Source organism: Epinephelus moara, chromosome 22 (assembly GCF_006386435.1).
Source record: "Epinephelus moara isolate mb chromosome 22, YSFRI_EMoa_1.0, whole genome shotgun sequence".
Lineage (NCBI taxonomy): Eukaryota > Metazoa > Chordata > Actinopteri > Perciformes > Serranidae > Epinephelus > Epinephelus moara.
In genome coordinates this window covers 530,123-538,795 of record NC_065527.1, presented here as the reverse complement: position 1 = coordinate 538,795, position 8,673 = coordinate 530,123, and the positions used below count along the sequence as shown (strand labels likewise).

Genomic DNA, 8,673 nt, shown 5'->3' with positions numbered 1-8,673 from the left:
TAAAAATGTTTTCTTAAAAAATTAAAACAATTGAAAAAACAAACAAACAAACATATATATATGTATATATAATATATATATACACATTATATATATATATATATATATATATATATATATATATATATATATATTTTGTTGTTTTTTCTCCTCTTCCTCTATCTTTCTTCTGTCCCTGAAGAGTATGTCCTTTGTTGCGACATTATTAGGGGCCTTCCACCTGCTCCCAGCTCCGTGGATGTGCAGTGCGCACTGCACGGCTGGATGCACACCTTACTAGTGGAGCTCTGACATTTAGAGCAGAGAGGCAGTAGGAAACTACTCTCTGTTAACATAATATTGTCTTTTTGTTTGATAATATGTGAATCATCATCACTCACACATGGAAAAAAATGATTAATTTTTTATTTTTTTATTTTTTGAAGTTAATTGCTCTCGGGGGCCCCCCAGTGGTCACGGGGCCCTAAGCAGGAGCTTAGTTCGCTTGTGCCTTGGGCCGGCTCTGGGCAAGTGGCTACCTTATTTTAGTATATTTTGGTCATTTATCTTGTGATATTGTGGTCGTCAAACTCTACGGCTCATCACCATTACATGAAAAAAGATAGAAAACTATTACTTATGAAAAAATATTTTGTTATTTCAAGAATATACTATTTCTTAATCTCATGCCTGCCATGTGCTCTGTCTCTGGTATTCACTATGTGGAGCAGCGGCCATTTTGATCAAAAATCACAACCCCGCCACAGTCAACCCCGTTATGTTTTTGATTGTCATGGCGTTGTGATTTTCACACTTTGATTGTTAGGTTATGCAATTATTTAAATGAATTATTATTATATTTTATCAACATTCTTCTACCACATGCATGCTGAATGTAATCCATGCTCCATGTTAAAGCTGTGGCTATGAGATGGCACCAGCACCAGCAACAGAAAGGCAGAGGAAGTATCGGGCGTGCTTAAAAGCCAATCCTGAAAGAAGGGAGAAATACCTGCAGAGTGAATGTCAGAGATGGAGAGGGAATGTAGAGGCAGAGAAAAAGAAAGGAATCAAGGACTTAAGTGAAAGAGAACAGCGGCAGAAACGTAAAAGGTGGAGAGCAGCTTACAAAAGAAGCAAGGAGAGGAGAGAAGCGCTGAGTACCTTAAACACTCCTCCACACAGCCCAGAGCAGGACCCAGAGCAGGACCCAGAGCCAGGACCCAGAGCAGGACCCAGAGCAGGACCCAGAGCCAGGACCCAGAGCCAGGACCCAGAGCAGGACCCAGAGCAGGACCCAGAGCCAGGACCCAGAGCAGGACCCAGAGCCAGGACCCAGAGCAGGACCCAGAGCCAGGACCCAGAGCAGGACCCAGAGCAGGACCCAGAGCCAGGACCCAGAGCAGGACCCAGAGCATGACCCAGAGCAGGACCCAGAGCAGGACCCAGAGCCAGGACCCAGAGCAGGACCCAGAGCCAGGATCTTCAGGGTTAGAGCAATGAGCACCTAACAGTGTTAGAAAATGATTGTTAGACAGTTTGATTTTAGAGTGAGAAAATAAGAAGGAGGGGAGGAGGGAGAGAAGGCCGAACTTGCCAGACCCAAAACAACCTATATGTATAGTGAAACATAATGTGACCTCACTTGATAAGGATGCCAGGCTGAAAAAGGTCTATAGCCATCACAGAGTTGTTGACCAATTTATTGTGTTTTTTAGGCAATGTCACGCAGCACGGAACAAGCACAGAAAAGAAAGAAACAAGCTGAAGGAGCAAATAGAAGAACTTATGGAAAAACTGAACAAAGAAAGAAAAAAGACGGAAAAATACAAAAAGAGGTGCCAACGTTTGAAGAAGCGTTCTGATTCACCACGGTCAAAGGTGAATGAGCTAACAGCAAATTGCCCTGTTAACCCCCAAATCAGAAAGACATTGCTCTACCACTGATTCAGGATATCAGTAATAAATACCAGCAAGCCACCAAGGAAAGGGAAAGACAACTGATTGCAAAAGTGACAACAGGGAGAATCATAAAAAGATACAGGTTGCAGAGATTTGCTAGTGAGACCCTTGGATTTTCAAGTAAGCATTGGAAACACAACGAGAGTCTTCATTTTGAAGGGAAGAAGATCAACAGGTTCACTGACGAATTCAAGAACAGAGTAAAGGCATTCTATCTAAGAGATGACGTCAGTAGGATCACCACAGGAACCAAACAAACACTCACAAGGAACAAACTCAAGATGCAGAAAAGGTTCCTGGTGGATACACTGCAAAATCTTCACAGAAGATTTTTATCAGAAAACCTTGAACAAAATATCTCACACTCCCTTTTTTGTTACCTTCGACCTTTTTGGGTTGTTAATCTAACGATCTCCGAACGAGACTGCCAGTCTTGAACACTTGGTAGAGAAGGTGTGCTGCAACTCAACCAACAAGAGCTGCATGTATGGAGAGTGTGTCCACTGCAAGGACAAGAGTGTCACTCACTCATTCACACACAAACTCTCACACACTAAGATTGTTACTGTTTGATTATGTTCAGTCAGTTCTCAAGTTTTCTGCATGTAACAGACACAAGGTGTCTTTTATAGTCCACCTCTCATGAGGCCTTTAAAAGTATATTTGACCAGATGAGGCATGGTTCTTCTGCCTGAGACCACAGGACAGTTATGCATACTAAACGCACACGCAGACAGACAGACAGACAGACAGACAGACATCCCAAAAGCACATGTTACGTTGTGTTTTGATGAGCTATTCAGTTTTAATGTATAACAGTAATGTTTTGATTTATAATGTTTTGATGTAGTTGTCATTGTTTTTCATTTGGGTTAATAATACTCAATGTAATCTATTGTCCTTATGGTTACATAATGAAATAGAATGTTTATAGGAGATCATACAGTGAATTTGAGATAAAAAAAAAACAACTATTTATATGTTAAGCTGTATCTGTCCCTTCAACCCTGTTACCATCTTTAACCCAGTTAGCCTACTCTCAACCCCATCACACCTACTTTTTTATACATTATTTTTCAAGAGTTTATGAAAAAGTTATTAAATGTTTGTTGATTTCTGTCTGAAATGTTTAGAGCTATCAGAAAATGATTGATTTTGGTTAAAATTCTTTAGTAAAACCACATTTTTTATGTCACAAAAATGGCCATTTCAGGCTTTAGGCTTTATGTCATTTTTGTATCTGAAAATATGGAATTAGTGTGAGGGACATCTGATTAATATGAAAATGTTGACTTCATTAGAAAAAGATTTCATAATCCTATTCAGACAGCTTCCATAGTGTACATAACGGGGTTGAAGAATACAGTGCCCATATCATGAAATAATGACCAATAATGATAGGATTTGATGCCTGAGATGGGAAAATATGTTTTTCTGGTGGTTAAATATGTCCTTAATGTTGTAGGGTGTTCATAAAAGTAATACATTTTGGTAAAAAAAAAAAAGTGAAAATGTCAAAAGTCCAATTTGTACCGTTCTCATGGAATGACTCATATATACATACATATACATATATACATATAAATATAAATATATATATATATGTATATATATGTGTGTGTGTGTGTGTGTGTGTGTGTGTGTATATATATATATATATATATATATATATATGTATTCATTAATTATTGTGAANTGTATGTATGTATATCTATCTATCTATCTATCTATATATATATATATATATATATGTATATAATATATATATATATATATATGTGTGTGTATATATATCTATATGCAGTTTTTGACTATCTTCATAAACATTTAAAGTTGTAAGCCCCTCCCCCTTAAATAAATAACGATCAGTCCCTTCAACATTTTAACTGATATGATGGTTCAAGCAGGATACAAGTATTTATATAATATTATTGACATTATCATAATAATATTGGGATATTATTCCCTGTCAGGTTTATCTGTCCATTTTCCCCCGATGCTTTTATTGTGAAGAGTTCCGGGTAGCCGCTGTGTCTGTTACCGGTTGGTCCGACATTAATCCGCCGATAGCTTCCTTCCTCCCGGTTTCACGGACACTTTCGGTCGGTACCGACATGATGAAGCTCGACGTGCTGCGGCTGTTCGTAGAGCAGCGACTCTCCGCCGTTACCGACGACATCTTCCGCCGTTTGGCCCGAACCATCACCGAATATGACCGAGAGGTGTCCCGATTAAAGCAAGAGATCGACCGACAGCGGAGACTCCTGGAGGACAGAGCCCTGGACAGACCGAGGGACACAACGGAGGAGAGCGCCCAGGGTTAGTGGACAAAAGACTCAGTTTGTTGGTTTGATAAAACAAAATGTCCGCCGAGTGTGACGTAGCTCCTTTTTCCCGCCAGATGTCGTTATTGTCATGAAGAAAAGTAAAAGCTGAGAGTGTCAGTAGAAATCATTCACACAGAGGGACAGAGACTGTCAGTTTTATTGGACACCGTTCACACAGAAGGACAGAGACAGTGTCAGTAGACATCATTCACACAGAGGGACAGAGACTGTCAGTTTTATTGGACACCGTTCACTCAGGGACAGAGACAGTGTCAGTTTTATTAGACACCGTTCACTCAGAGGGACAGAGACAGTGTCAGTTGACACCGTTCACTCAGAGGGACAGAGACAGTGTCAGTTTTATTAGACGCCGTTCACACAGAGGGGCAAAGACAGTGTCAGTTTTATTAGACACCGTTCACACAGAAGGACAGAGACAGTGTCAGTAGACATCATTCACACAGAGGGACAGAGACTGTCAGTTTTATTGGACACCGTTCACACAGAGGGACAGAGACAGTGTCAGTTTTATTAGACACCGTTCACTCAGAGGGACAGAGACAGTGTCAATTTAATTAGATGCCGTGCACACAGAAGGACAGAGACAGTGTCAGTATTATTGGACACCATTCACACAGAAGGACAGAGACAGTGTCAGTTTTATTAGACACCGTTCACACAGAGGGACAGAGACAGTGTCAGTTTTATTGGACGCCATTCACACAGAGGGACAGAGACAGTGTCAGTATTATTGGACACCATTCACACAGAGGGACAGAGACAGTGTCAATACTATTGGACACCGTTCACACAGAGGGACAGAGACAGTGTCAGTAGACACTGTTCACACAGAGGGACAGAGACAGTGACAGTATTATTGGACACCATTCACAAAGAAGGACAGAGACTGTCAGTATTATCAGACACCATTCACACAGAGGGACAGAGACAGTCAATCAATCAATCAATCAATCAATCAATTTTATTTATAAAGCCCAATATCACAAATCACAATTTGCCTCACAGGGCTTTACAGCATACGACATCCCTCTGTCCTTCGGACCCTCACAGCTGATCAGGAAAAACTCCCCAAAAAAACCTTTCACGGGGAAAAAAACAGTAGAAACCTCAGGAAGAGCAACTGAGGAGGGATCCCTCTTCCAGGACGGACAGACGTGCAATAGATGTCGTACAGAACAGATCAGCATAATAAACTAACAGTAATCCGTATGACACAATGAGACAGAGAGAGAGAGAGAGAGAGAGAGAGAGAGAGACAGTAGCTTACAACAACGTTATTGGACACTGTTCACACAGAGGGACAGAAACAGTGTCAGTTTTATTAGACACCGTTCATACAGAGGGACAGAGACAATGTCAGTATTATTGGACACTATTCACACAGAGGGACAGACACAGTGTCAATACTATTGGACACTGTTCACACAGAGGGACAGAGACAGTGTCAGTAGACACTGTTCACACAGAGGGCCAGGGACAGTGTCAGTTTTATTAGACACCGTTCACACAGAGGGACAGAGACAGTGTCAGTATTATTGGACACTGTTCACACAGAAGGCCAGAGACAGTGTCAGTATTATTGGACACCATTCACACAGAGGGACAGAGACTGTGTCAATACTATTATTATTGGACACCATTCACACAGAGGGACAGAGACTGTGTCAATACTATTAGACACCGTTCATACAGAGGGACAGAGACAGTGTCAATTTTATTAGACACCGTTCACACAGAGGGACAGAGACAGTGTCAGTATTATTGGACACTGTTCACACAAAGGACCAGAGACAGTGTCTGTCAGTATTATTGGACACCATTCACACAGAGGGACAGAGACTGTGTCAATACTATTAGACACCATTCACACAGAGGGACAGAGACTGTGTCAATACTATTAGACACCGTTCACACAGAGGGACAGAGATAGTGTCAGTATTATTGGACACCATTCACACAGAGGGACAGAGACAGTGTCAATACTATTAGACACCGTTCACACAGAGGGACAGAGACAGTGTCAGTATTATTGAACACTGTTCACACAGAGGGACAGAGACAGTGTCAGTAGACACTGTTCACACAGAGGGCCAGAGACTGTGTCAATACTATTAGACACCGTTCACACAGAGGGACAGAGACAGTGTCAGTATTATTGAACACTGTTCACACAGAGGGACAGAGACAGTGTCAATACTATTAGACACCGTTCACACAGAGGGACAGAGACAGTGTCAGTATTATTGGACACCATTCACACAGAAGGACAGAGACAGTGTCAGTATTATTAGACACCATTCACACAGAGGGACAGAGACAGTGTCAGTTTTATTGAACACTGTTCACACAGAGGGACAGAGACAGTGTCAGTAGACACTGTTCACACAGAGGGACAGAGACAGTGTCAGTATTATTGGACACCATTCACAAAGAAGGACAGAGACAGTGTCAGTATTATTAGACACCATTCACACAGAGGGACAGAGACAGTGTCAGTTTTATTGGACACTGTTCACACAGAGGGACAGAGACAGTGTCAATATTATTGGACACCATTCACACAGAGGGACAGAGACAGTGTCAGTATTATTGGACACCATTCACACAGAAGGACAGAGACTGTCAGTATTATTAGACACCATTCACTCAGAGGGACAGAGACAGTGTCAGTATTATTGGACACCATTCACACAGAAGGACAGAGACTGTCAGTATTATTAGACACCATTCACACAGGGACAGAGACAGTGTCAGTATTATTGGACACCATTCACACAGAGGGACAGAGACAGTACACAGCATCAGTACTATTTGACACTGCTCACACCTGATGTCTTTATTTTGTCTCTAAGGTGTTCTGCAGGTGAGGGGGCAGAGCCTTGGTGTGCACATTAAACAGGAAGAGAGCGGAGCCTCAGGAGCAGAGGAGCTGGGTGCTAAGTTCACACCGAGTCCTGATTGGCTGAGGGAGACACCTGAAACCGACCAGAGTCCTTCGTCCAATCAGATCCAGTCCTGCGGGAAGGAGGTTGGGCGTTTCACCGCAGAGGAGGAGCAGCAGGTGAGGGGGTGGGGCTTCAGTCTGCACATCAAACAGGAAGAGGGCGGATCCTCGGCACTAGAGGAGACAGATGCCAAGTTCGCACCGATTCCTGATTGGCTGACGGAGTGCAATGATGATAATGGAAGTCCTTGTTCCAATCGCAGGCAGCCCCCCAGAGAGGACAGCTGTCTGATGAGACCTGCACCTGAAGGGATTTGCACACCTGCAGACCACAACCAGAGCTCTGCTGTCCAATCAGAGTCCTCAACTGAGGACAGCGACAACACTCAGTCTGAACCAGCTCCCCAGGGGACTCGGGGGACTCGGCCTCCTGTGGACCAGAGGCTTCTGGTCTGTGGCAGCTGTGGACGAGAGTTCAGCTCAAAGCGGACTCTGAGGAAACACATTAGACGAAACACGTCCCAGGACCAGGACAGGATGTCCTGCAGCCTGCGGAGACAGATGGCGCCCTTCCAGAGTCCTGCCAAGTCCTTCAGCTGCCGAGTCTGTGGCAGTTCCTTCTACACACAGGGCATCCTGGTCCGCCACGCGGAGAACCACTGCAAGGAGCCCGAGAACCGGTGTGGGGCCTGCGGGGACCATCTGGAGTCCACTGAGACCCTGAGAGACCACCTGAGGTCTCACAAAGAGGTGGGCAGCACCTGTGATGTGTGTGGTAGGAAGTGCAGCTCCATCAGGAGGATGGAGATACACAAACGGGTCCACACCGGTGAGAAGCCGTACCGCTGCGGATTCTGTGGACGGGACTTCAGCAGAAAGGAGAGTTTGGAGAGACACTTGAAGGTCCACAGTGGGGACAGACTTCACTACTGTGGACTCTGCAGGAGGACGTTCACCAGGAGAGAGTACCTGGTCCAACACCTGGAGACAGACCACATGGAGAGACCGGGTCCACCTGCGGGGACAGAGTGGACGGAGAGGACTGAGACGTTCGCTGTGATGACGTCCATCTGAAAATGAGACAATGATTCATGAATTAAAAATCACTTCCTTATATTTCATTATTTAATCAGTGACATCATCATTACATTATCATAATCCTGCAGCTGATTGGTTATTGATTGTGTCAGTTTACAATAAAGAGACGGACATTTAACTGTCTTCACCTGGACATTCTTTGGAACGGTTGGGTGGTCTTCGGCTGTTGTTGTTCCGTCATTAGCTCATCCTTTAGCCGTTATCAGGCCCGTCATTATCTCATCCTTTAGCCGTCATCAGGCCCGTCGGTAGCTTGTCCTTTAGCCGTCATCAGGCCCGTCGGTAGCTTGTCCTTCAGCTGTCATCAGGCCTGTCGGTAGCTTGTCCTTTAGCCGTCATCAG

At 43.7% G+C, this 8,673-nt stretch overlaps 1 protein-coding gene across 1 annotated transcript; it reads left to right on the top strand.

Moving 5' to 3' along the window:
• Positions 1-3,850: 3,850 nt before the first annotated feature.
• Positions 3,851-8,446, top strand: LOC126384427 (zinc finger protein 691-like). The gene is made up of 2 exons (XM_050035512.1): positions 3,851-4,260; positions 7,142-8,446. The coding sequence occupies exons 1-2, from the start codon at positions 4,056-4,058 to the stop codon at positions 8,305-8,307; spliced, it is 1,371 nt and encodes a 456-aa protein (XP_049891469.1). The 5' UTR covers positions 3,851-4,055; the 3' UTR covers positions 8,308-8,446.
• Positions 8,447-8,673: the final 227 nt, after the last annotated feature.

Excerpts from the sequence above, each read along its gene's own strand:
- LOC126384427 (XM_050035512.1), top strand. The coding sequence starts at position 4,056 with ATGATGAAGCTCGACGTGCTGCGGCTGTTCGTAGAGCAGCGACTCTCC. Across the intron at positions 4,261-7,141 it reads AACGGAGGAGAGCGCCCAGG|GTGTTCTGCAGGTGAGGGGG; the intron begins GTTAGTGGACAA and ends TTTGTCTCTAAG.